The sequence below is a fragment of the Lolium perenne genome, chromosome 2, assembly GCF_019359855.2.
Source record: "Lolium perenne isolate Kyuss_39 chromosome 2, Kyuss_2.0, whole genome shotgun sequence".
Lineage (NCBI taxonomy): Eukaryota > Viridiplantae > Streptophyta > Magnoliopsida > Poales > Poaceae > Lolium > Lolium perenne.
Genome location: NC_067245.2, coordinates 103,211,428 through 103,238,897, shown reverse-complemented (window position 1 = coordinate 103,238,897; position 27,470 = coordinate 103,211,428). Strand labels below are relative to the sequence as shown.

Genomic DNA, 27,470 nt, shown 5'->3' with positions numbered 1-27,470 from the left:
TTAGCTTTAACAGCAATTTGTGAAAACCCAGAATACCCATCAAGAAAGCAAAAATGAGTATTTTTAGACAATCTTTCTAGCATTTGATCAATAAATGGTAAAGGGTAATGATCTTTCTTAGTAACTTTATTAACTTTTCGAAAATCAATGCACATTCTATACCCTACAACTACTCTTTGAGGGATGAGCTCATCATTATCATTAGGCACAACAGTCATTCCTCCTTTCTTGGGAACGCAATGCACAGGACTAACCCATCTACTATCAGCAATAGGATATATAATACCAGCTTCAAGAAGTCGTAATACCTCATTCCTTACCACTTCCTTCATCTTCGGAATTAGACGACGCTGATGTTCAACAACAGGCTTTGCATCATCTTCCATATTAATAGCATGTTGGCAAATAGAAGGAGAAATCCCTTTCAAATCATCAAGAGTGTAGCCAATAGCTCCTCGATGCTTCTTCAATATTTCCAATAACCTTTCTTCTTCAATCCCTGAAAGCTTAGAACTAATAATAACAGGATATATTTTCTTATCATCAATATGAGCATATTTAAGATTATCAGGTAAAGGCTTTAAATCAAAAACAGGATCTTCCTTTGGTGGAGGTGTTGTACCCAAATCTTCCACCGGTAAATCATGCTTGAGAATAGGTTGGCGAAGAAAAATTTCCTCAAGCTCATCTCTTTCTTTCCTAAAAACTTCACTCTCGCTATCCTCCAAATGTTGCTGCAAAGGATTGTTAGGAACAAGAACAATAGATGCACACTGTTCCATTTTAAAATCATTACTAGGCAAATCAGCTTTATAAGGAGTTTTAGTAAATTTAGAGAAGTTAAACTCATAAGATTCACCAGCAAATTTAGTCAAAATTTTCTCTTTCTTGCAATCTATAATAGCTCCACCAGTATTTAGAAAAGGTCTACCAAAAATAATAGGACAATAATCACTAGCAGCAGAACCAAGTACCAAAAAGTCAGCAGGATATTTAATCTTACCGCATAAAACTTCCACATCTCGAACAATACCAATTGGAGAAATAGTTTCTCTATTAGCCAGCTGAATAACCACATCAATATCTTCAAGTTCACAAGAATCAATTTCGTGCATAATCTCCATGTAAAGCTCATACGGAATAGCACTAACACTTACACCAATATCACATAATCCATAATAGCAATGATCACCAATTCTAACAGATAGCATAGGAACACTAGCTTGTTTGGGTTTATTAGGATGTGAAACAATATTAGAAGCATCTTCACAGAAAATAATATGACCATCCTCCACATTTTCAGTCACAAGATCTTTAACTATTGCAACAGCAGGTTCAACTTTTATTTGTTCTTCAGGTTCTACAGGTTTCTTTTCACTTTTATGAACCGCACTATTTATAACAGAGTACTCCTTCATTTTAGCAAGGAAAGGAGTTTTTTCAATATAAGCTTCAGGAATAACATGATCAGCAGTTTCAACTACAACGCATTTATTAATAGATGAATCAATTTTATCTTTATACGGTTCATGATACTTATCAAAATTCTTCTTTGGTAATTCGTAATGAGAGGCAAAAGCTTTATAAAGATTTGCAGCAACTTGAGAATCAAGACCATATGTAGCACTCATATTACGAAATTTATCAGTATCCATAAAAGCTTCAATGCATTTATAATCATAAATTATACCTGATTCTCTATCCTTGTCGTTCTCCCAACCTTCAGTATTTTCTTGGATCCGATCAAGAAGGTCCCTTTTAAACTCTTCTTTGTTGCGTGTAAATGATCTAGAACAAGAAGTATCCAGCAAGGTCTTGTCTTGAAAAGAAAGTCTTGCATAGAAATTATCAATAATAACATTACCAGGAAGCTCATGAATGGGGCATTTGAGCATTAAAGACTTCAATCTCCCCCAAGCTTGGGCAATACTCTCTCCATCATGAGGCCAAAAATTATATATGCGATTCCGATCCTTGTGAATTTCACTTGGAGGATAGAACTTAGAATAAAACCGGGGCACAATATCATTCCATTCAAGAGAATCCCCATTATCCAGTAATTTATACCAATGCGCCGCTTTACCAGACAGCGATAAAGAGAATAGTTTCTTCCTCACTTCATCCATAGCAATACCTGCACATTTGAATAACCCGCATAATTCATGCAAAAACAGTAAATGATCACCGGGATGGACAGTTCCATCCCCTTCATAGCGGTTATCCATAACACGTTCAATAATTTTCATAGGTATTTTATATGGTATTACTTCCTCACCTGGCGCCTCATCCACTACCGTTGCAGTAGTAGTAGATTTCCCAAATAAAAATTGAAGAGAAGATCCCTCCATAATGACTTATAGCAGCGGCGAGAAATAAAATCAGCACAAACGATAAAGGTTTTCCTTACCAATTCCACTTACCAATAGCGCTTCACTCCCCGGCACCGGCGCCAGAAAATAGTCTTGATGACCCACAAGTATAGGGGGTGTATCGTAGTATTTTCGATAAGTAAGAATGTCGATCCCAACGAGGAGCAGAAGGTGTTGACAAGCAGTTTCGATGAAGGATTCACTGTAAATGCTCACAGACAAGTATTCAGGGGGTTTTGATGTAACAGTTGAATAAAGTACGAGTAAGTAAAGTGCGAGAGTAATAATTGCAGCGAGTGGCCCAATCCTTTTTAGCACAAAGGACAAGCCGGTTTGTTTACTTATAATTACCAAACGTTCTCGAGGACACACGGGATTTTAGTCTAGTGCTTTCGCTACATACGGCTAAATAATCTTCATTGTTATGATAAGTGTTGTGTGGGTGAACCTATGCTAATGTACCGCCCTTCCTAGGACTAATACATACTTGTGATTATACCCCTTGCAAGCATCCGCAACTACAAGAAAGTAATTAAGAATAAATCTAACCACAGCCTTAAACTCTGAGATCCTGCGATCCCTCCTGCATCGATATACCAGCGGGGGTTTAGGTTTCTGTCACTCCGGCAACCCCGCAATTGGCAAACGAATACAAGATGCATTCCCCTAGGCCCATAAATGGTGAAGTGTCATGTAGTCGACGTTCACATGACACCACTAGAAGAATAACACCACAACTTAAATATCACACCATTGAATATTACTCAACCATAGTTCACTACTAACATTTAGACTTCACCCATGTCCTCAAGAACTAAACGAACTACTCACGAGACATCATATGGAACATGATCAGAGGTGATATGATGATGAATAACAATCTGAACATAAACTTGGTTCAATGGTTTCACTCAATAGCATCAACAACAAGTAGAGATCGATACCGGGAGAGTTTCCCCTATCAAACAATCAAGATCAAACCCAAATTGCTACGGCGGTGACGGTGTCCAGCGGTGGAGACGGCGGTGAGGATGGTGGAGGTGATGATGATGGTGATGGCGATGATGTCCAGCTCGATGACGGTGACGATGGCGTCGATTTCCCCCTCCCGGAGGGAATTTCCCCGGCGGATTCCTGCCCGCCGGAGAGCTCTTTTCTCTCTGGTGTTCTCCGCCCCCGCAGAGGCGGCTGTAACTCCTCACGAGGTACCCTCTGTGGCTTAGGTTTTCGGGACGAAGGATTTCGCGAAGAAAAGGAGGCGAAAGGGGTCGTGGGCCCCCCAAACCACATGGCGGCGCGGCCAGGGCATGGGCCGCGCCGCCCTAGGGTGTGGGCCCACCCTGGGTCCTCCTGGCCCCTCCTTCTGGCTTCCTTCGTCATCTTGAAAAATAGGATTTTTGGTATAATTTCCTCCCGCAGTTGATCTTCCGAAATATTGCGTTCTGACGGTGCTTTTTCCAGCAGAATCCTGGCTCCGGTGCTCGATCCTCCAATAATGATGAAACATGCAAAATAGATGAAATAACATAAGTATTGTGTCCCAATATGAAATATATCAATGAATAACAGCAAATTATGATATAAAATAGTGATGCAAATTGGACGTATCACTACTCCACCACCATCCGCTGGTCCTCCTCGGAGTTCCTATTCCATGGCCTCCACGGGGAAGACGCGTGACATTCAATGCCGCAAATGCTTGGGATTTGGACACATAGAAAGAGAATGCAGAACCAAGCGTGTGATGTTGGTGCGTGAAGATGGAGAATATGATTCAGCAAGTGACTTTGATGAAGATACATTGACCCTTATTGCTGCACGTGATGGCATCAATTCTGATTCTGAGAGAGAGATGGAGGTAATGGAAGCTGACACTACTGATCAGTACAGGGGCTTAGTTGCACAGCGTGTGTTGAGCGTGCAATTGAGCAAATCTGAGCATGATCAACGCCACAACCTTTTTCAAACAAGAGGCTTTGTAAAAAAGCGAGCTATACGGATCATCATTGATGGAGGGAGCTGCAATAATCTGGCTAGCGTTGACATGGTGGAGAAGCTTTCTTTACCTACGAGACAACGCACACATCCATATTACATTCAATGGTTTGAGAGCTCTCGGAAGCTCAAGGTAACAAGAACTACACGTGTGCACTTTACTATTGGTACATATTCTGATTTTGTGGATTGTGATGTTGTACCTATGCAAGCTTGTTCTTTGTTACTTGGTAGACCTTGGCAATTTGATAGAGAATATGTTCATCATGGTAAAACTAATCAGTATTCTCTTATGCATGATGGAAAGAAAATTGGTCTCAAACCTATGACTCCTGAACAAATTTTAAAAGATGATCTTGCTAGAGCTAGTAGAGTAAAAAACGAGGAGAAACATAAGAGTGAAAATCAGATTGTTGCTGCAGATTTTGTGCCACATAAGACTAATTCTAAATCTGATTCGAACCATGCTACTGAAATTCGTTTTAAAAATCCTTGTTTGCTTGTTAGCAAATCTGATATTGCTAAACTTGATGTGAACACAACTCAATGCTATGCTATTATTTGCAAAGAAGTTCTGTTTTCATTTGAGGATATGCCTCCTTCTTTGCCACATGCGGTTGCTAACCTTTTGCATGAGTTCATTGATGTGTTCCCACAAGATGTTCCACCTGGATTACCACCTATTCGTGGGATGGACACCAAATTGACTTGATTCCAGGAGCTTCGCTGCCCAACCGTGCACCATATCGTACCAATCCTGAAGAGACCAAAGAGATTCAGCGACAAATTCAGGTTTTCAAAGATAAATGTTACATTCCACAGGGTATTGAAGTTGATCCAGCTAAGATTGAGGCAATTGAGAGTTGGCCGCACCCCAAGACGGTCACACAAGTGAGGAGTTTTCTTGGCCTCGCTGGTTTCTATAGGTGCTTTGTGAAAGATTTTGGATCCATTGCTGCGCCGCTAAATGAGCTTATAAAGAAGGATGTGCCCTTTGTGTGGGGCGATGCACAACAAGAAGCCTTCATGATACTGAAAGATAAGTTAACACATGCTCCATTACTCCAACTTCCTGATTTCAATAAGACTTTTGAGTTTGAATGTGATGCTAGTGGAATTGGTTTGGGAGGTGTGTTATTACAAGAGGGCAAACCTGTTCATATTTTAGTGAGAAATTGAGTGGACCTAGTCTGAACTATTCTACTTATGATAAAGAATTATATGCGCTGGTTCGGACATTAGAAACTAGGCAACATTATTTATGGCCTAAAGAATTTGTTATACATTCTGATCATGAATCTTTGAAGCATATTCGTAGTCAAGCTAAGTTGAATCGTCGCCATGCAAAGTGGGTTGAATTTATTGAGTCTTTTCCTTATGTTATCAAACACAAAAAGGGTAAAGATAATGTTATTGCTGATACTTTGTCGCGCCGTTATACTATGCTATCTCAACTTGACTTCAAGATTTTTGGATTAGAAACTATAAAGGAACAATACTTGCATGATGCTGATTTTAAATATGTGTTGTTGAATTGTAAAGATGGTAGAACATGAAACAAATTCATCCTCAATGATGGATTTGTGTTCCGTGCTAACAAACTATTCATCCCGGATAGTTTCGTTCGTCTTTTGTTATTGCAGGAGGCGCATGGAGGAGGATTGATGGGACACTTTGGTGTCAAGAAGATGGAGGATGTACTTGCTGCACACTTCTTTTGGCCACGTATGCATCGAGATGTTGAGAGATTTGTGGCACGCTGCACTACATGTCAAAAAGCTAAGTCTCGACTTAATCCACATGGTTTATATATGCCTCTTCGTGTTCCTAGTGTACCTTGGGAGGATATTTCTATGGATTTCGTTTTGGGATTGCCTCGTACACAGAAGGGGAGGGATAGTATCTTTGTTGTTGTGGATCGATTTTCTAAGATGGCACACTTTATTCCATGTCATAAGACTGATGATGCTACACATGTTGCTGATTTGTTATTTCTCGAAATTGTTCGTTTACATGGTGTGCCAAATACTATTGTTTCTGATCGTGATACTAAGTTTCTTAGCCATTTTTGGAGATGTTTATGGGCTAAGTTGGGGACTAAATTGCTGTTGAGTACTACATGTCATCCCCAAACTGATGGACAAACAGAAATAGTAAACATAACATTGTCTACTATGCTGCGGGCTGTTTTGAAAAAGAACTTCAAATTGCGGGAAGAGTGTTTGCCTCATATTGAATTTGCTTACAATCGTTCGCTGCATTCTACCACTAAGATGTGCCCTTTTGAGATTGTGTATGGTTTTGTTCCACGTGCACCTATTGATTTATTACCTTTACCATCTTCGGTGCAAAATGATTTGGATGCTACACAACGTGCTAAATTGATATTAAAATTGCATGAGACTACTAAAGACAACATAGAACACATGAATGCTAAGTATAAAATTGCTGGGGATAGAGGAAGAAAGCATGTTGTGTTTGATCGTGGTGATCTTGTTTGGTTGCATTTGCGCAAAGATCGTTTTCCTGCATTGCGCAAGTTTAAGTTAATGCCACGTGCCGCTGGTCCTTTTAAGGTGTTAGAGAAAATAAATGATAATGCATATAAATTTGAGCTTCCTGCAGAATTGGGTCCGGTTAGTCCTAAATTTAACATTGCAGATTTGAAGCCTTACTTTGGTGAAGAAGAGGAGCTTTCGTCGAGGACGACTTCAATTCAAGAAGGGGGCATGATGAGGACATCCCATCTATTGATACAACCGCTGTACCTACAGCCACACAGATACAAGGACCAATCACTCGAGCTCGCGCCAAACAACTTTACTATCAGGTACTTTCGTTTCTTGGAACTATTCCTCACATACATGAGAATATGATGCTGCCTAAATCAGATATATTTGTTACTCTTAGGAATGATGGACCTAGCATGGATGAGGAGGACAAGCATTGGAGAATGATCACACATGGAGGAGATGGCAGCAAGCATTTGAGGATTGAAGAGGACGCCGCAAGTGGAGATTTCAGAACTTTGAAGCCACCATAAGAATAGATGAAGATATGGACGAAATATAGAGTTCTTCACTTCATAATTTTGTCCATAGCATAACATGGTGCTGCGTCACCTTTAGTTTTGGGCCATGCCCATGTCATTTTCGCCGAATTTAAGTCAGCCACTTTTTAGAGTCCGTATTGAAGGGGGAAAGGCCTTCTAGGGTTTGGTTCGGCCACCATACGTATGGCTGGCCGAAACCCCACCTTTTCCTCCTTTAAATACCCTCGTAGCCGTCACGTTTAGACTCGGATTTTGATTAGACTAAAAGTTAGCCATTGCTGCAACTCTCGTGTACTTCTTTTGAGGCCAACGCCCAGAACAAGACCGACTATTCGGAATCCCATCTTGATACAATAAATGTTTCATCTATATCCGTAATATTCTTATTGCATCATTAGTTCTTACTTGTTCTCGATTTCAGGTAGGAATTAAGACCCTCGCTGATCAGGCTGATCGTGCATCCGCAAGATCAGTAAGTCCCGGAGATTGTCCTAACGATTGCATTGGCGCACGAATTTTGCACGTGTAGTCGGATCGTCAAGGACGAACTCCACAAACAAATCGAATTATCCACGTCTCATCGAAAGATCGGCCACCTTTACCCTATCAGCAAGATATATTTTAATTTTATGAATTGAGAGATAATGATGATGTCATGATTTAGCATGCATGCACTGTGTGTAGGAGAGCCACGGCACCGCATTGTACAACTAGCTAGTATGTGACCCCACTACATAATAACGTTGTCAAAAAAGTGTAACGACCATTCATTGAGGATGAAAGGAAAAGAAAAAAGAAAAGAAAAGGAGAGAAGGCTGGCCTGGTTTGGGCAACTAAAACTGAATAAAAAGATACGACTTTTGTTCTTATTTCAAGCCGAACCTTTATAGAAAATGCAAACCAGCTGCAAAAAATCTGAATAAATTCACATATGCTATTGTTAACATAAAGAATCGAGGAAAATAGTCTCACAGACTAAATCCAGTAATATATACGAGAGTTATAAATTTATAATACACCTTCTATGTATTGAACCAACTTATAAAATTTCAAGCTAATTTAACCAAGAGCCAACTGATACATAGTTTTAAATGCACACAATTATACTATCGTTCACTTTTTTTGAAACAATCTATTGTTATATATTAGAAAACTATCATTATAGAGCTTGGAAATCTCCAATGAGTTGACAAGCACAAGCTGAATTCTAGAACCTGCAATTCACTATGTTGTATGTAGGTAGGAGTATTTTACTGCGACGCCTCACGAGCAGGAGGAAAACTTAAACTGTACACGGGCATAACAAATGAAAAAGGGCAAGCATGCTTGATTTTACCATAACATATAGTCATAACCCACTTGCGTGTCATGCGAGGTACGCATGTACAAGAAATGTATATAATTTGATCATGTAAAAGGTTCGTATTTTTCTCGTTATTTTGTTGCAATGCACGTGTACTTAGCTAGTTTGTAGTAAATTGCTAGTCTCCAGTCAATTTTCAAGAGATGATTGTGCATGCGGCGATGTTATGTTTTGTCTAATTCTCACCAAATCAAAACCGCCTATAATTTTTTTTGGACAAAAGGTTGCATTGCCTTTGATTTAGAATTGTCACATGGAGAAAAGTGCAAGTTCTGCAGTTTTGCATTATGATTGTAATCAAGTTATGATAAATTATGTCTCTTTATTTCAAATACAAAGTAAAAGTTATTTCTATTAATTTAGTTTGTTCGCTTTTTATGTTATACTAGGTGATTCCCCGCGCGTTGCTGCGGAAACACGTAGAGGCATTTAGCGAATGATATTACAAATTTTTATTGTTTTAGGTAATCTAATGATAAGCTAAATGATAAGCATTTAATAAAATATATTTTGCGAGATTAAAATATGTAAGATTGATGGAAACACATCTGTATTATACAATAAAGACTTGCAATGTTAAGAAAAAATTGTATAACGATATATGAGTACAATATAGATCAAAGTAATAAAATGACTAAGGTGGATAATGTAGAATCTTACATTTCTTTGAGCATTAGGTTAGAATCCTGTAAATTAAGACAATTGCAAACATATTAGAAAGTAGGAATTTGACAGACCAAAAGATTTCTAACAACACCGATGAACAGAAATATAAAGTTAGATATGCAATCACTATTGGTGATGAGCAATTTTTGTTCAAATTTCCGTAGATGAAGAGTCAAAGTTCCTCAGAGCATACCAACACTCACACAGCCAATGCCTATTACGAAGCAAAGTTTAATTAACTGCAAGGAGTATCGTAGAAATACGAAAGGTGAGTAGTTTTATTATGCAATGAACGCCTACATATATATCTGAATATGTGTGAATATAAGTTATGATGCATGCTTTAATGACAGAAATGATGAAACTGTTGATTTGAATATCATGACAAATCACGGTACTTATGTAAAGAAAATTGCATAATATTGTGATTACTTAACGCAAACTTGATTTGAATATCAAGATAAATCACGGTAGTTATGTAAAGAAAATTGCATAATATAATGATTATTTACCTGCAAGCAAGAGTAGCCTCCATCATGAAGTTTGCCCAAAAAAATCTTGCATATGGTCTGGCACTCAGCTTCTTAAGCATGTACGGTCGCAATAGATCATAGCGGTCATCCATACCACCCAAAATCCCTATTGCGCAAAAAAGAATTGACCACTTGAAACTATATTTACACATTGCGTAATAAAATGTTTGGATCAAATCCTCAAACATCTTTTGAAAGAAATCATCCTAAGTCAGCAAAATCTTTGGAGAAAGGGAAACACGCAAAATTGGAGTATATCAACTTTGTGCATGAAGGTACGGACCTGAGATATCGATCAGACCATCTATGCATCAACGCGGCGTTTGACTAATTTATGTCCAATGGTTTTGATGCTAAGTTAGACCTGGCGGCCGGCCGGCCGGCGGGCACTCCATGTATGTTCAAACACATAGCTACACCTGCAAGCAAGGACAGCTTAAGGCAATCCCAATCTACTCGTAGCTGAGAGCATGTTGGAAATTTGACGCGTGACCCAAATGACATGCCGGTAGTGGCAAGAGGAGAATATGATTATATGAAGGAGATAAATGGTGGAGGAGAGATCTGGGAGGAGAGGAACGGACTTGATCGATATGTGATAAAACCGGTGGTTGAAGCTGGGTTGAAAACAAAGAAGTGGAAGTGGGTCGTCAATGTTGTGATAGTGTTGGGGGGGGGGGGGGGGGGGGGGAAAGGTCCTGTCGTCGTTTGGTTTCGATCAGCTGCGCACGGCAAGCTAATAAAAGGTGGTCTGGACCATGATCTTGTAGAAAATCTAGTGCGTCCAAATTTGATCAAATGGCACCAATTATTTTAGGTGATGTGGCTCATTATGGAGGCAGCTTGCAAACATTAAATGCACATAGTGGGGATCAACTTTATAGATATTATAGATTTGTTCGGTCATTTTGTAGTCTAAAGCACCAAGTCAGCCCAATTAGGCTCAAGTAAAAACGATAAGCGCAGTCAAATTAGATATGCACAAAGCGTACGATAGAGTTGAGTGAAAATTTCCGAAGGAGATGATGATGAAGATGGGCTTTGATACTAGATGGATCAATTTGATGATGGAGTGTGTCGCGTCCGTCCGTTACAAGGTTTTTTTCAAGTCACATGAAACTGATAAGTGTACCCCAACGAGGGGGCTGCGGCAAGGGGATCCTCTATCCTCTATGCCTTACCTTTTCTTGATTTGTTCTGAGGGCCTCTCTAGTTTGTCATCACATGCGGCAGAAGAGGGAACACTTTCAGGAGTCAAGGCATTTCATGATGCCCGTGATAACTGCAAGAACACAGATCAATTGTAGCTAGTTTCAAAATAAGAGTATCGAACCACGAGGAGCTACTGGTTAGGACCCCTTTCTACTTTCTACTAAAGATTACTTAATAATTCTTTTTTATTCTCAAAATATTTAAAGGAAGTGTTGTAAATGGTTGCAAATAAAGTAAATAAAGCAGTAAAAACGTTATAAGAAATGGGTTGAAACTTAATAGGACAAAGTGTTCTCAGGGATTATTGGATCCACCTCTAGCACTAGGATTCATGTTAATTAAGATAAAGTATGATATTAAGTAAGTTGTATGTGGGAGAGATCCATAATAAGATGCGTCTAGAAAATCATCGGTCATCGCATCTCTAAATAACAACATCATCCTGTCTTCTGCAAGCCACATATTGACTATTGCTATTAGGGGGTTTACCCCGTGGTTATCGATATGAGCTTTGTGAATCCCTCTTATCGCCCTTATTCATGTGTTAAAGCGCCGATACAGTAATGTCACTTCCTGCCGTTCACTTTACCACACTTCAAAGAGTAGTTTCCTCTCAAGACCATAAGGCATATATTACATGGTGCACAACACGTAATATCAAGGGAGAAAACTAACACACCTTAATAATTAAAACCATAGGTCATTTTAGATTCATCTCATATTCATGCTAGGGTTTCTCCATCTCCCCAAGAACTAATAGGACTACTCACACATGGAGACAATGAAGAACATCATCATAATCTTATGGAAGAGATTAAAGGAATGGAATGAATTCGAATACATATCCACAATAGAAATCAAGATTACAACTATGGTTGGAGGATGATGATGCTGATGGTGCAACGGTTGATGATGATGAAGGGAATGATGACTTGTCCTCCAAGGATCCACGTAGCAGCCCGGATCTTGTCTTCTCCAAACTTTCTTCTTGAGATCTGCTCTAGGATGGTGTTTTTTTGGTTTCGTGGAGCTGTGTGCGTCTGATCTTTGATCCTTCTGCGGGAGGTGAAAGTATTTGATGAGGCGGTGCTGCTGGAGGGTGGTACGGGCGAGCCTTGCCCGTACCGATGCCCGTTAAACCTTCTGGAAGCTGTCCTCGCATTGTCCTTTCGCCCAGGTGCATAATTAAGTGCAAAAATAATTTCTATCACGTCAAAATGCCAGAAATGACAGTTTTCATTGATATTTAGTCATCGACTTATTATTTTGAGATCCTATGTAGACAAACATAAAAGGGCGTGGTAGCGCGGTGAAATACAAATATCTTACCACTACTCATGATATCTAGATAAAATAACGATGCAAACAACATGCTAAAAATGCACTCATCACCCCATTAGTCTCGCATCTTCTTTTTGTAGATGATTCTATAATTTTGATGAGAGCAGATGAAGCTAACACCAAGTGCCTTCGTGACATTCTGAACTCCTATTGTGTGTCATCGGACAGTTGGTAAGTGTGGCCAAATAGTGTGTTTTTTAGTCCTAATACACAAGTGGAGATAAGAGGCAATTTTAAATAAGTACTTGGGATTACCATCCATTGTGGGGGAAGACCGAGTGACTGCTTCAAGTATCTGGTCGAAACGATCCTTAAAATAATAAATGGATGGAAGAACAAAACCTTGTCCATGGTAGTAATGGAGGTTCTTCTGAAAGCAGTGGCACAAGCAATGTCAGTTTTTGCGACGTCTGTATTCAACATTCCGAAAAACATATGTAAAAGAATCACGGATGCTATCTCGCAATTCCGGTGGAGTGATGATTCCGATGAGAAGAAGACACATTTATTTACATGGTGGAAGTGTGGATCCCAAATAATAGGGTGGACTTGGTTTTCGTGATCCACACTATTTTAACTTAGCTATGCTAGCAAAACAAGTGTGGAGGCTGTTATGTGAACCTGATTCCCTTTATGCAAGGGTTTTACGAGCAAAATACTATCCTGATAGTAAATTTTTGAAAGCCAAGTTGAAGAGTGGAGCATCTTTTACATGGCAGAGTATCCTAGCCGGGATTCAGTGTTCTAATAGAGGATGTATTTGGCGAGTGGTAGATGGATCCCAAATTGATATATGGGAAGATCCATGGATACCTAATAGCGCACATGGGAAGATTTTAACGCCAAGAGGAACAATTGTGTACACCAAAGTGGAGGAATTGATTAGACCAATAACAGGAATATGGGATGAGGAGCTAGTGAGAGGGATTATCTTTACGATTGATGCAAATAGAATTCTATCAATACCTATATCACCACACGGTATGGAGGACTTCGGTGCATGGAGACATTATAAGAATTCTCTTTTTTTTCAGTTAGATCATTATACAGAATGGAAGCATCAGTTTGGAGAAAAGGAGAAAAATTTACAAGCCCCTTAATGGAGTTTGGAACTCATTATGGAATAGCTCGGTCATAGTAAAAATTTAAATATTTGCTTGGAAAAGTTCACATGGAATTCTTCCATGTTATGGTGTCCTAGCTAACAGACATGTCCCTATTTCAAGTCAATGTCCACGGTGTGCAATCCATTGTGAAGACATAAAACACGTTCTCTTCGAATGCGAAAACATGTGATAGAATTCTGGACTGAATTGGAGTTTCTATCAACTATCCAAATGCTTTACATATAGACATAGCTCGAAGTGCGGTCTTAGAGGAACTCTTGGTAAGTAATAATATTGGAGATGTTAAAGAATTAATCCTAACAACGGCGTGGTATATTTGGTGGATGAGAAGGCAGGGGATGCATGATGAGAAGGTACCACCTGTTATTGTTGCTGGCATGTCTATCCGAGTTATAACTGAAAATAATATAAGGGTGCCGAGGAAATCTTTAGTGAAAAAGGAAGAGCTCTTGGATCAAACCAAATGAGAACTTTGTTCTAATTAATGTAGATGCAAGTTTCAGTCCAGGAACTTTTAGAGGAGGAATTGGAGCTGTGATTCGAGATGATGAGATTTATTGCAGCATGCAACCATCCAATCCAATATGCTATTGATGCACATACTCTTGAAGCAAAGGCTGTTAGCAGAGATTTGGCCCTTGCAAACGAACTTGGATGTGCTCGCATTATCATCCAATCTGATTGCATGCAGGTCATCGAAACGCTTCAACCAGGCTGCTCCTCGTTGACGGCTGCAACAGCTCTATTTTAGAACATTTACGTGCAAGCTTCTAAGTTTTCTAAGTGTGAGTTTAGTTTTTGTAATAGGGAAGGTAATGGAGTTGCAGATTGTTTAGCGAGGGAGAGGGAATCATTTCCTACTGTTTGGGTACATGAACCGCCGGCTTTTATTGCTGCTTTCTTAATTGACGATGTAACTATTATATGACTGTTTCCAAAAAGAAAAAAACATAAGCGCATGTAAGATATCAGCCCTCTAGTGGGTCATGCATATAGAGAACTAAAAGAAATTCAACGACGGTCAGATGGGAATCTAAATAACGAAAAAGTGACTTACAGAATACAAGCAACTTAGAAATAGACAAACCGATCTAATCAATTATTTTTCCTAATCAACTTAGAAATAGACGCTCATATACACGCGCATACACTCACCTCTATAAACGCACATACGCACACTCTATCCCTATGAGCACCTTCAGAAGACTGAGCCGGCGGATTAGATCTTAAAATTGACGAAATCAAACCAGGCATCTCGCTATCGACAGAAACGTCGCCTCCCACTGAATGAATATTTCGTCTTTATGAGCCACACCGCCTTTACGAGACACACAGAGATGATCAGACCTAATCAATCTAATCAATACATGATCAGACCTAGCCGTAGCCGTGCTGAGTATGTCTGAACTCGCGGCATTTGCAGTTTTTCTGATTAAAACATTGACCATGAATTGAAGAGCTGAAGCTATCGATTGGAGCTATTTAGAAACATTGCATATAAAATCGAAGTATATCAATAATACTCCGTATAACAGATCAACATCACAATTTAGGGCCCGTTGTGTCACACCTGCTACTAGCGAGGTGGACATCGAGTCGCCAGAGCCGACGGAACTGGACCAGGAGAGTGAGGATAGACCCATTAGTCAGGCAGATATTGAGTGAACCACATGTTGTGTACGTGTCCATCGTTATAAGGACCAGGTTGTTGTACCGAACAAGGCATCGAATGGAAAAGAAATGTTCCGAGCTCTCTCTCTCACCCCCTTCGTCCTCATCTCACCCCTTGCTGATTCTCATCCCGATCCGCTCCGATTCTCCCTTGTATCGATCTAGATCTTGTGTAGTCCTATCCCTAACCACCGGGACATCACAATCTGGTATCAGAGCTAACGCTCCGCTCCGCTCGCGCTCCACAATCTCGAGATCTGACTGGTAATTCCACCGTGAAAGGTGCGGTGTTGTTCCGGCAACGCTGCGCAAAATCCTGATCGGGGTTCGGTCGGATTCAGAGGAGAGCCGCGACAGCGCCGGCTGGGCCCGCACAACCATCGGCTCAGACTAATTTGGTTCTGAACCGGATGGAGGAGCTTCAGAAGACGATGACGGATGTACTCAGCCGGTTCACCGCCATGGACGCTGACATGAAGGGGGTCACGGAGGAGGTTCGTGGCCTGCGCCAGCAGGTGGGTGATTTTGGTGAGGATTTGGATGCCGTCAAGCGCCGTTTCGTTGAGTTGGACAAGCCTGCTCCAGCAACAAGGGTGGAGATCATCGCAGCGAACAAGGGGGCCTCGCACGCGCGCATGACCAACACTGGCGCACCTATCCTTGCGCAGCCAACGTCAGCTCCCGGTTTCCACACTGCACCATCTTCGCCTAAGGAGGGTGAAGAGACAACCAAGACCACAGCACATGAGGATTATGTCGTTCGTCCTCGACGTCATGATTTTCCGCGTTTCTCAGGTGATAAGCCTTTGCTCTGGGTCGATCTCTGCCTTACTTACTTTGCCATGTAACGAGTACCGGAGCACCATTGGGTGAGTTCGGCGACCCTGCATCTGGAGGGCCATGCTGCATTATGGTTTCAGGCGTACAAGCGCACACATCGTTTGTTGAACTGGGATGAGTTTATGCAAGCGGTGGTGGAGGAGTTTGGGCAGGATGAGTTTGATGGGTAGATGACTAAATTGCTGCAACTGAAACAGACAGGCTCAGTTGCGGAATATCGCCTTGCCTTCGAAGAATGCATGTACCATCTGATTTCTATTGATGCATCCTTGAGCACCAGATGGTTTGTTTCTCAATTTGTGTTTGGGCTGCGAGAGGATATTCGTTTAGCAGTGAGATTACAAGGGCCTACAAGCATCACAAGAGCTGCTTCACTAGCCAGGATTCAGGAGGAAGAGACAGAACATCATCGTCCTCGTGCTCGACCATCTGCTCCGACAAAATATCCTACTGGCATAATAGCAGTAGCACCAGCACCACAGGCGGCACGAGCAGAGTGGCCACGGAAGCAAGGCAATGATGATTTTAACAGAGAAAGGCAATTGCGCGATTTCAGGCGTGCAAACAACTTATGTTTCAAGTGTGGCGACAAATACTCGAAGGAGCATCAGTGTAAACGTACTGGCCAACTTCTCACAATTGAAGTGGGCGAATTTGGGGAGGTTCTTTCCGATGATGCAGTAGTTGCCTTGGAGTTGCTGGAAGAAACTTCTGTTCCAACAAGTTGTTGTCAGTTATCCTTGAACGCAGCGACCGGCACTGATACTGGGGAAACAATGAGATTGCGAGCATTGGTAGGCAATCAAGTCATGGTTCTGCTGATTGACTCGGGAAGCACCCACACTTTCGTCACTAGGGCTTTTGCTGAACGGGCTGGTTGTTCCATTTAACCAATAGCAGCAGTTCCGGTGAAGATAGCCAATGGACACCTCATGACATCAGATTCTCATGTGGCTGGTTTGCAATGGTGGACACAGGGTAACACTTTTATTACTGATATGCGTATCCTGGATTTATGCGCTTATGACGCTGTGTTAGGCATGGACTGGCTTAAGAGCTGTGGTAAAATGACAGTTGATTGGAATCTGAAATCCATGGAATTTCTCCACCAGGGTAAACAAATTCAGTTACAAGGTATGAAGTTGCAACAACAGAGTACACTGCCTGAAGTATCCTCAATTCAGTTACAGAAATGGCTGGCAGGTAATGATGTCTGGGCTATGGCTATTCTTGATCACATTCCTGCTAGGGAGGAATTAATGTCGGTTAATACAGCTCCTGATTTGCAACAAGTGTTGAATGCATATGAGGATGTTTTCAGTGATCCTAACACACTACCACCCCGGCGCCAGCTTGACCATGCCATCACTTTGGAGCATGGAGCTACACCAACCAACAACAGGCCGTATCGCTATTCTCCCTTACAAAAAGATGAAATAGAAAGGCAGGTGCAGGAGATGCTGGCAGCTGGAATAATCACTCAGAGCATGAGTCCCTTTGCATCTCCGGTTTTGCTGGTGAAGAAGAAGGATGGGTCCTGGCGTTTTTGTGTCGATTATAGGCGGTTGAATGAACTGACAATCAAAAATAAGTTTCCACTACCTATTGTTGATGAGCTTCTGGACGAGTTAGCTGGTACAAAATATTTTTCCAAGCTGGACTTGAGGGCTGGGTATCATCAGATACGGATGAGACCTGAAGATGAAGAGAAAACTGCATTTAAGACGCATCACGGCCATTTCCAGTTCAGGGTGATGCCGTTTGGTCTAACAAACGCCCCAGCCACATTTCAGTGTATAATGAACTCGGTGTTTGCCCCATTCTTGCGCAAATTCGTCATTGTTTTCTTAGATGACATTTTGGTATACAGTGATAGCTGGGAAAAGCATTTGCAACATCTCCAACTTGTCTTGGATAAACTTAGAGGTGCTCAGTTCTATGCCAAGTTATCTAAATGCAGTTTTGGTCAGACAAGTATACAATATTTGGGACACATAATTTCAGACCAGGGGGTAGCAACTGATCCGGAGAAGACTTCCGTAATGGAACAATGGCCAATCCCTACAACTATCACTGAGTTAAGAGGATTTTTAGGCCTCACGGGGTATTATAGGAAATTTGTGCAAAATTATGGTATCATCACTAAACCTCTGACACAATTGCTAGCCAAAAAGGGGTTTAGCTGGACAGAGGAAGCTACAGTTGCTTTTCTTCAGTTAAAGAAAGCCATGGCACACACTCCAGTGTTAGCTCTGCCGGATTTCAACTTGCCATTCTCAGTGGAGACAGATGCGTGTGATTCGGGTGTGGGAGCAGTGTTAACACAGAGGGGACACCCTATTGCATACATGAGCAAAGCTTTAGGCATTCTCAACAGAAAATTATCCATTTACGAGAAGGAATTCTTGGCTGTCATCATGGCCATCGACAAATGGAGACAATATTTGCAGAGAGGACCATTTATAATTCTTACAGACCACAAGAGTTTATGCAATCTGGCTGATCAACAGCTATCTACAGAATTACAAAAGAAAGCTATGTCCAAGCTGGTGGGCCTACAATTTGAGTTCAAATACAAGAAAGGGATAGAAAATGGTGCTGCTGATTCCCTTTCCAGAGTTGGTCACCTCCTTGCAACTGCTCTTGTTTCTAGTTGCCAACCAGAATGGCTTCAGGAGGTGCTGCACACTTATACCACTGATAAACAAGCTACAGAATTGTTGCAGTCTTTGGCTATCAAATCTCCCAATGACAAAGGCTTTTACCTGGAGCGAGGATTAATCAAGCATCAAGGCAGATTATATATTGGAGAAAATCTTGCTCTGCAAAATAAATTGATTTCTTCCTTGCATGACAGTGCAGTGGGTGGACATTCAAGGATCCAAGCCACTTATCAGCGTATCAAGCAATTATACTACTGGCCATGGCTCAAGATGGTAGTTGAAAATTTTGTTAAACAATGCCAGATCTGTCAACAAGCTAAATCCTTGCACACTAAGCTAGCGGGTCTACTTCAACCTTTGCCTCCTCCGACTTTGCCTTGGCATGAGATTACTTTGGATTTCATAGAAGGGTTGCCTAGTTCCGAAGGAGCAAATTCCATTTTGGTGGTGGTTGACCGCTTGACCAAATATGCCCATTTCTTGCCTCTTCACCATCCTTATACGGCTGTGTCAGTAGCCAAATTGTTTGTGGATCAAATTGTTAGACTTCATGGTGTTCCACTAACAATAATTTCAGACCGGGACAAGATATTCACCAGTCATTTTTGGAAGGAACTATTCAAAGCTATGGGCACCCTGTTGCATTACAGCACTGCTTACCACCCTCAGACCGACGGTCAGAGTGAACGGGTTAATCAATGTCTTGAGCAGTACCTTCGTTGTGCAGTGCAAGATAATCCAAAACGCTGGTGTCGTTGGATTCCAATGGCCGAGTTCTGGTATAATTCGAGCTACCACACTACCCTCGGATGCTCTCCCTTCAAAGCCTTGTACAAGATTGAGCCCAATTTTGGCGCAATGCCCAATCTCTCTGTCGCTAGTGACTCAGCAGCTCATGATATAGCTCTAGAATAACAGGCTCAGAATGAACTTCTGCGTGCACAACTAGTCCGAGCTCAACAGCGTATGAAATCTTATGCTAACAGAAACAGGGTAGAGCGTCAGTTTGCAACAGGTGAGAAAGTGCTTCTCAAACTGCAGCCTTACGCCCAACAATCGGTGGTGAATTGTGACGCCCCGGAACCGGTACCATGAGGATTCCAGCGGTCCCGCCAAAATCCGCATGATATCGATTCAGAGACGCCCTCCGACATGACGTGCGTGAAGAATCACACACGTGATGCCAGAGGAATTAACACGAGCGGTAACATTACAACAGGATTACAATAGAGCCCACAAGATACATATATTACAACAACGACTCCAACGAGTCAAGATACAAATATACAATACAAAGATCCAAATCATACAGAAGTTCAAATACGTCCGAGTACGGACAAGATACAAATTGGACTAAGAGTCCTGAAGATAACCATTGGCGTCCATAACCCTGCCCAGGCCAAGCCGGAAGGGTAACCTTGCTAACGTCGTCATCTCGTACCTGTCAAAGTCGGGCCATCGGTTGCCGACAGAAGGGGGAGGACACAAAAAGAAAGGAAGGCGAGGGTAAGTACCATTGGCACGTACTTGCGAGACAAGACCAGCTATGCTCGCTGGTGGGCGGTATAAACTTCACCCGGCTATATGTGGAGTTTAGCGGCAGCAAAGCTACTATCCAATAGAGACACGCTACAACATCCGTCTACTTAGAGAAGATAAGAGAGCGCACAAGGTAACAGTTCTATACTCTGCAAACATAACACAGCCGATGCGATCCCCCTTCGCAAAGAGGTACTGTCAAAGGCACACACACACTTTTTGGAAAAAGTTTTATTAGCAAATTATTAGCAACGGGATATAAGGTGTAAGTTGTTCTATGATCAAGCTATACAATTCCAAGTCGTCCATAACCGCGGACACGGCTTATCGATAAGATGTACACCCTGCAGGGGTTGCCCAAATGTAACCATACGCATGCTCGAACCCACTTACTACAGGTGGAGTCTCACATCAAGACCGTTCCCAATGCAAGAGAAAGTTTAATGGGAGCCACCCAACTAAGCTACCCGTGACGAAGTCCGGCCGTACTCCGATACGGACCCAGAGGTTTGCGACAACGGCTATGCTAAGTGTGAACAACCTGCTTTCGCTAATCGTTCCGCGTTATGAGTACAGAACAGAATATAAACACCCGAAGGCAACAGAAGTAAATCGTGCATCGTGCATATGAGCAAATAAAACCAAGGTTGTGGCTCCCAATAAACAGACTCGAGGAAAGGTAGTGGGTGATGGGGGTCCCACTCCCCCACGTACGGGTAGAGTGCTCAATCTCGGAACAGATAACAAGAACTCGGGTCCTAGGGGACATTAGCGAGTCAAAGTTCCGATGCTTTCGCAAAGGGGCTCACAGATGCCCCTGCTTACAATTTTAGTTGTTAACAATAAAATAAAGTGTGATTATCTCCAACAAAAGATATAGCATGTGATAACCTCCCAACAAGATATCCCGAACATCTCGAGATATCAACAAGACCCTAAACTCGCCTACGACTCGCAAAGCTGGCAAACAACAAACAATAGGTAGGGCGAGGAGGTGTATCTCGGACATATAGGTAACAGGTGGATAGGACACGTGACACAACAGAATCGCAACATAAGGATAGCAATAGATCAAAAGAGCATGTAAAAGTAAAATAGGTGAAGGGGTGGGGTCGCCTGTGAAAAGCTGCAGAAGCACTTGTCGGAGAACTCGTCGTATCTCACATCACCACTTCGTGATCCTATCCGGGAAGAAGCAAATGCTGGAACACACAACGCATGCAAGTCTTACTACTACGGATTAAGAGTCGGCATGCTCAAGATGGTATGCATGACATGGCAAGGATGATGCGGTGCAACTTATCCATATTAATCGGAGTCGGAACCCCGGACAAACAATTAAGGTTGGAGTTGCACTTCTACCGGCAAATTTAAGGGTGGATTAGCATGGCAAGGGTGCGCTACATCAAAGTTAAACGAAGCGGGGAGAACCATAGTCGGTGTCCGAAATACTCCGCATATATGTTAGGTGGTTTGCACGAACTATCAACGCGCGACATGATGCAAGATGCAAACAGGCATATAGATGGCATATTCATGTTCCTTATGTTTTTCTGATCAATTTTCATATAGAGCACTTTTTATTTCGAGTTATAGTTTAAAAGATATTAATTTTACAAGTTTTGCAAAAAGAAAAGGAAACGGGCAGGGGATGGACCTGCCGTGTCCTGGGCTGGATCTGGTATGTGTCGGCGACGGATAGCTTCAGGCCGCGTGGGTGATGTGCTGCGCCGGCGGATCTTGGCTTGGCCCATCAACAGCGCCGGATCTGGTCCAGAACAAAAATAGGCTTAAATCGCCAGAGTGGTGATTTGAACCTAGGATCTGATGGGTTAGGAAGCAGGGGATTACCACTAAGCTGGTCGTTGGGTTATGATTAGAAGTAGACGCGCGGCCCTTTTGACCAGAATTAGGCCGAGGTCTGAGACACATACGCCATGGCTGAGATCAAGTCGAGCCCGGGTTTGTCGAGGGAGGCTGAGGCGGGACGAGGCAGAGGGCGTCGTAGATGCGCCGCGACGTGGAGGATCTGAGGCGGGTGAAGGTGAGGTCGGGGCACCACCGGAGAACGGCCCACGAGGATGACCTGTAGAGGACGACGACGGTCACCAAGGTACAGAGATGAAACAGAGGGGGACGGGGACGAGCGAGTGGTCAGGGAGATCGAGAACATCACCAGGAAGCCGATGGTAGGGTTCGTTTGACCGGAGGAGGACGAACGACGACGAATTCGACGGAAAACAGCGCCGGGGATGGAGAAGAAACGGCGACCGTGGCGGCGATTCACAGCGCTCGGGGACGATTCCTTGCAGGGGGATGACGAGGACGATGAGGCGCATCTTTCGGTGGTCTCAGATTGAAGAGGGGTGGCCGGTAGAGGCGGATTGACGTCGAGGAGGAGGCGGTACTGAGGGGGTTTCTCCTCTTCTCGTTTCGTGGAGAAGGGGAAAGGGAACGGAGAGGTGAGTGGAGATGGGGTTTGCGTGAGGCTGCAGCCTGCCAGATAAAGTAGAGAGATGGAGGAGGCGTGTGAGGGAGCAGGTGAGGGGAGGGAGGACCACGCACGGCCATGGGAAAAAGGGGTCACGCCTTCTGCGTGCAGGTGGAAAACGACGAGGAAGGGAGACTCGGTCTCGTCTCCGAACCGGTACGGGCCAGAGCTGGAGAGAAGGAAGTGGGCCGGGTAAAGAGAGCGAGAGCTGGGCCTCCGGTGGGAAGAGGGAAAAGGGAGAGGGATGGGCCGGTGGAGAGAGAGGCCTGGTTAGATGGGTTAGGGTTTTCTGTTTTTATTTCGAAAATCCTTTTCTTTTATTTTTCAAACTGTTTTGAAAACCAAATTGAAATCATACCAGAATAGCACCGCTTTATTTTGAAAGTTAGATAGTTTTGGTGTTAGGGTTTGTTGAATGAAAAAGACAAGGAGAGGTTTATTAAATAAACCATACAAGAGCGAAACAAAATATGTTAGGGTTTATAAAATAGTTCTTATTTTATTTTGTGAAACCATGGATGATATGATGCATGATGCATGATGATGCACAAAATAAAAACAACAAACAATTCTAATAGGGATGCTACCCGGGGCCGTTACAATCGACACCACTAACAAGGGATCGCGTCCCGAGATCCCACGCCATGGTACGGGGGAGAGTGGTGAACTATCGGATCTTCAGGCGACGTGTTGAACTCCTCGACACCACTAACAAGAGTTGTGGCTCCATGTAGATCGGTCGACACCACTAACAAGAAGTCGTTGTTCCGATGTTGATGATGCGCTTCCGTCGGGATCCTCCGAAGGTCGGACCTATTAGGATAAAGGCAAAGATCGTCCAACCCATGTCGGAACCTAAGACTTAGAGAAGCAGATAAGAGAGAAGACTCAAAACTCGCAAAGGTAAGAGGAGAAGAATATAGATAAGGAGAAAAACAGAGCTATTCAGATCTATCCAACGAATTTTCGAAAATAGTTTGGACGCTCTAAACTCAACGACCATTGGCAAGGTTATCCTACAGGCTGGACTAGTGGGGTACCGTCAAACCTGAGCTCTGATACCAACTTGTGACGCCCCGGAACCGGTACCATGAGGATTCCAGCAGTCCCGCCAAAATCCGCATGATATCGATTCAGAGACGCCCTCCGACACGACGTGCGCGAAGAATCACACACGCGATGCCAGAGGAATTAACACGAGCGGTAACATTACAACAGGATTACAATAGAGCCCACAAGATACATATATTACAACAACGACTCCAACGAGTCAAGATACAAATATACAATACAAAGATCCAAATCATACAGAAGTTCAAATACGTCCGAGTACGGACAAGATACAAATTGGACTAAGAGTCCTGAAGATAACCATTGGCGTCCATAACCCTGCCCAGGCCAAGCCGGAAGGGTAACCTTGCTAACGTCGTCATCTCGTACCTGTCAAAGTCGGGCCATCGGTTGCCGACAGAAGGGGGAGGAGACAAAAAGAAAGGAAGGCGAGGGTAAGTACCATTGGAACGTACTTGCGAGACAAGACCAGCTATGCTCGCTGGTGGGCGGTATAAACTTCACCCGGCTATATGTGGAGTTTAGCGGCAGCAAAGCTACTATCCAATAGAGACACGCTACAATATCCGTTTACTTAGAGAAGATAAGAGAGCGCACAAGGTAACAGTTCTATACTCTGCAAACATAACACAGCCGATGCGATCCCCCTTCGCAAAGAGGTACTGTCAAAGGCACACACACACTTTTTGGAAAAAGTTTTATTAGCAAATTATTAGCAACAGGATATAAGGTGTAAGTTGTTCTATGATCAAGCTATACAATTCCAAGTCGTCTATAACCGCGGACACGGCTTATCGATAAGATGTACACCCTGCAGGGGTTGCCCAAATGTAACCATACGCATGCTCGAACCCACTTACTACAGGTGGAGTCTCACATCAAGACCGTTCCCAATGCAAGAGAAAGTTTAATGGGAGCCACCCAACTAAGCTACCCGTGACGAAGTCCGTCCGTACTCCGATACGGACCCAGAGGTTTGCGACAACGGCTATGCTAAGTGTGAACAACCTGCTTTCGCTAATCGTTCCGCGTTATGAGTACAGAACAGAATATAAACACCCGAAGGCAACAGAAGTAAATCGTGCATCGTGCATATGAGCAAATAAAACCAAGGTTGTGGCTCCCAATAAACAGACTCGAGGAAAGGTAGTGGGTGATGGGGGTCCCACTCCCCCACGTACGGGTAGAGCGCTCAATCTCGGAACAGATAACAAGAACTCGGGTCCTAGGGGACATTAGCGAGTCAAAGTTCCGATGCTTTCGCAAAGGGGCTCACAGATGCCTCTGCTTACAATTTTAGTTGTTATCAATAAAGTAAAGTGTGATTATCTCCAACAAAAGATATAGCATGTGATAACCTCCCAACAAGATATCCCGAACATCTCGAGATATCAACAAGACCCTAAACTCGCCTACGACTCGCAAAGCTGGCAAACAACAAACAATAGGTAGGGCGAGGAGGTGTATCTCGGACATATAGGTAACAGGTGGATAGGGCACGTGACACAACAGAATCGCAACATAAGGATAGCAATAGATCAAAAGAGCATGTAAAAGTAAAATAGGTGAAGGGGTGGGCTCGCCCGTGAAAAGCTGCAGAAGCACTTGTTGGAGAACTCGTCGTATCTCACATCACCACTTCGTGATCCTATCCGGGAAGAAGCAAATGCTGGAACACACAACGCATGCAAGTCTTACTACTACGGATTAAGAGTCGGCATGCTCAAGATGGTATGCGTGACATGGCAAGGATGATGCGGTGCAACTTATCCATATTAATCGGAGTCGGAACCCCGGACAAACAATTAAGGTTGGAGTTGCACTTCTACCGGCAAATTTAAGGGTGGATTAGCATGGCAAGGGTGCGCTACATCAAAGTTAAACGAAGCGGGGAGAACCATAGTCGGTGTCCGAAATACTCCGCATATATGTTAGGTGGTATGCACGAACTATCAACGCGCGACATGATGCAAGATGCAAACAGGCATATAGATGGCATATTCAAGTTCCTTATGTTTTTCTGATCAATTTTCATATAGAGCACTTTTTATTTCGAGTTATAGTTTAAAAGATATTAATTTTACAAGTTTTGCAAAAAGAAAAGGAAACGGGCAGGGGATGGACCTGCCGTGTCCTGGGCTGGATCTGGTATGTGTCGGCGACGGATAGCTTCAGGCCGCGTGGGTGATGTGCTGCGCCGGCGGATCTTGGCTTGGCCCATCAACAGCGCCGGATCTGGTCCAGAACAAAAATAGGCTTAAATCGCCAGAGTGGTGATTTGAACCTAGGATCTGATGGGTTAGGAAGCAGGGGATTACCACAAAGCTGGTCGTTGGGTTATGATTAGAAGTAGACGCGCGACCCTTTTGACCAGAATTAGGCCGAGGTCTGAGACACATACGCCATGGCTGAGATCAAGTCGAGCCCGGGTTTGTCGAGGGAGGCTGAGGCGGGACGAGGCAGAGGGCGTCGTAGATGCGCCGCGACGTGGAGGATCTGAGGCGGGTGAAGGTGAGGTCGGGGCACCACCGGAGAACGGCCCACGAGGATGACCTGTAGAGGACGACGACGGTCACCAAGGTACAGAGATGAAACAGAGGGGGACGGGGACGAGCGAGTGGTCAGGGAGATCGAGAACATCACCAGGAAGCCGATGGTAGGGTTCATTTGACCGGAGGAGGACGAACGACGACGAATTCGACGGAAAACAGCGCCGGGGTTGGAGAAGAAACGGCGACCGTGGCGGCGATTCACAGCGCTCGGGGACGATTCCTTGCAGGGGGATGACGAGGACGATGAGGCGCATCTTTCAGTGGTCTCAGATTGAAGAGGGGTGGCCGGTAGAGGCGGATTGACGGCGAGGAGGAGGCGGTACTGAGGGGGTTTCTCCTCTTCTCGTTTCGTGGAGAAGGGGAAAGGGAACGGAGAGGTGAGTGGAGATGGGGTTTGCGTGAGGCTGCAGCCTGCCAGATAAAGCAGAGAGACGGAGGAGGCGTGTGAGGGAGCAGGTGAGGGGAGGGAGGACCACGCACGGCCATGGGAAAAAGGGGTCACGCCTTTTTTTTTTTTTTTTTTTGAACTGGAACATATATATTCCATTAAACTGGCTCAGCTAACTCACTGGCCACCAACTCAGTTACAACATCTGGTACTGACTCAACCCATCGAAGCCTAGATATGGTCTGATTAGCTCCAAAAGCAGCTAATTCGTGGCCTACTTTATTACACATTCTAGGACAGTATGAAATTTCAAAAGAGATAAAGTTCAACGATGCAAAGGAACGGATCTCCCGAAACAACACTCCTTCTCGCGCCAAGTCGTACTCGAATCCCTTCAGTGCACTGACTAGATTGGTACAATCTGATTCAATATGAATCCTTCCCATCCCCCAGGCAGAGGCAGCCTGGATAGCTTCCATACAAGCTATTGCTTCAGTCTGCACAGCAGAACCTGCATGTGAAATTCGTCCAGCTCCTGACCCGAGCACATCTCCCATATGATCTCTGGCTACGAAGCCCCAGCCCCCCTGTCTTGTA

At 43.4% G+C, this 27,470-nt stretch overlaps 1 protein-coding gene and 2 long non-coding RNA genes across 3 annotated transcripts; 1 reads left to right on the top strand and 2 right to left on the bottom strand.

Annotated features, from left to right (window-relative positions):
* The first annotated feature begins 4,023 nt into the window (after positions 1–4,023).
* Positions 4,024–5,194, top strand: LOC139835555 (uncharacterized). The gene is made up of 2 exons (XM_071825415.1): positions 4,024–4,633; positions 5,187–5,194. Exons 1-2 carry the CDS (start codon positions 4,024–4,026, stop codon positions 5,192–5,194), a joined length of 618 nt encoding a protein of 205 aa, XP_071681516.1.
* Positions 5,195–20,037: 14,843 nt separating this feature from the next.
* On the bottom strand, positions 20,038–22,913 carry LOC139829994 (uncharacterized). The gene is made up of 4 exons (XR_011751805.1): positions 22,223–22,913; positions 22,029–22,139; positions 21,488–21,573; positions 20,038–20,273 (listed from the first exon to the last, which is right to left on the bottom strand). It is a non-coding gene; the product is annotated as an uncharacterized lncRNA (long non-coding RNA).
* A 1,153-nt stretch (positions 22,914–24,066) lies between these two features.
* LOC127333782 (uncharacterized) lies at positions 24,067–26,943 on the bottom strand. Its single transcript, XR_007871516.2, has 3 exons — positions 26,252–26,943; positions 26,058–26,168; positions 24,067–25,602 (listed from the first exon to the last, which is right to left on the bottom strand). It is a non-coding gene; the product is annotated as an uncharacterized lncRNA (long non-coding RNA).
* Positions 26,944–27,470: the final 527 nt, after the last annotated feature.

Excerpts from the sequence above, each read along its gene's own strand:
- LOC139835555 (XM_071825415.1), top strand. The coding sequence starts at position 4,024 with ATGGCCTCCACGGGGAAGACGCGTGACATTCAATGCCGCAAATGCTTG.